Below are 382 nucleotides of genomic sequence, written 5' to 3'. Positions count from 1 at the left end.
GTAGCCACTTAGCCAGCTAGATGTTAATTTAACTAACTTACCAAATGTGCAGTTATCATTCTGAATGTAACCTGTAATTCCTTGGAATAATTCTATTATATATTACCATGTCTTTATGTTGCAGATACCTAGTATGGAATCTCTGACTCCAAGAAATCCATGAGTTACCTGTGCCATTACATGTTGGAGCTGCTGTTAAAGTGCCTGGACTAGATGCAGCACCTCCTGAGGATGTTGTAGTGGAGGAGGAATGGGACGTAATGGATGATGTGGGCAGGTGGGCTAGGGCATGTGCAGACACTTGAGCTGGCGAAGATGGTACATCCAATGGAGAAGGTGGAGGTGTTGCTGAGGAGGTGACAGTTGGAGTGCTCCCAGATGA

General features: G+C 44.8%; 1 protein-coding gene across 2 annotated transcripts in view; it reads right to left on the bottom strand.

Moving 5' to 3' along the window:
• The window catches only part of LOC119586541 (band 4.1-like protein 5), a gene marked incomplete at its 3' end in the record, with an annotated part of 70,246 nt that overhangs the window by 9,258 nt on the left and 60,606 nt on the right, over positions 1 to 382 (bottom strand). For both annotated transcript variants that reach the window (XM_037935296.1, XM_037935297.1), the window contains 1 exon segment: positions 169 to 382. In XM_037935296.1, the coding sequence (XP_037791224.1) occupies positions 169 to 382 (214 nt within the window).

The sequence above is a fragment of the Penaeus monodon genome, chromosome 21, assembly GCF_015228065.2.
Source record: "Penaeus monodon isolate SGIC_2016 chromosome 21, NSTDA_Pmon_1, whole genome shotgun sequence".
NCBI lineage: Eukaryota > Metazoa > Arthropoda > Malacostraca > Decapoda > Penaeidae > Penaeus > Penaeus monodon.
This window is presented reverse-complemented; position numbering and strand designations above follow the sequence as displayed.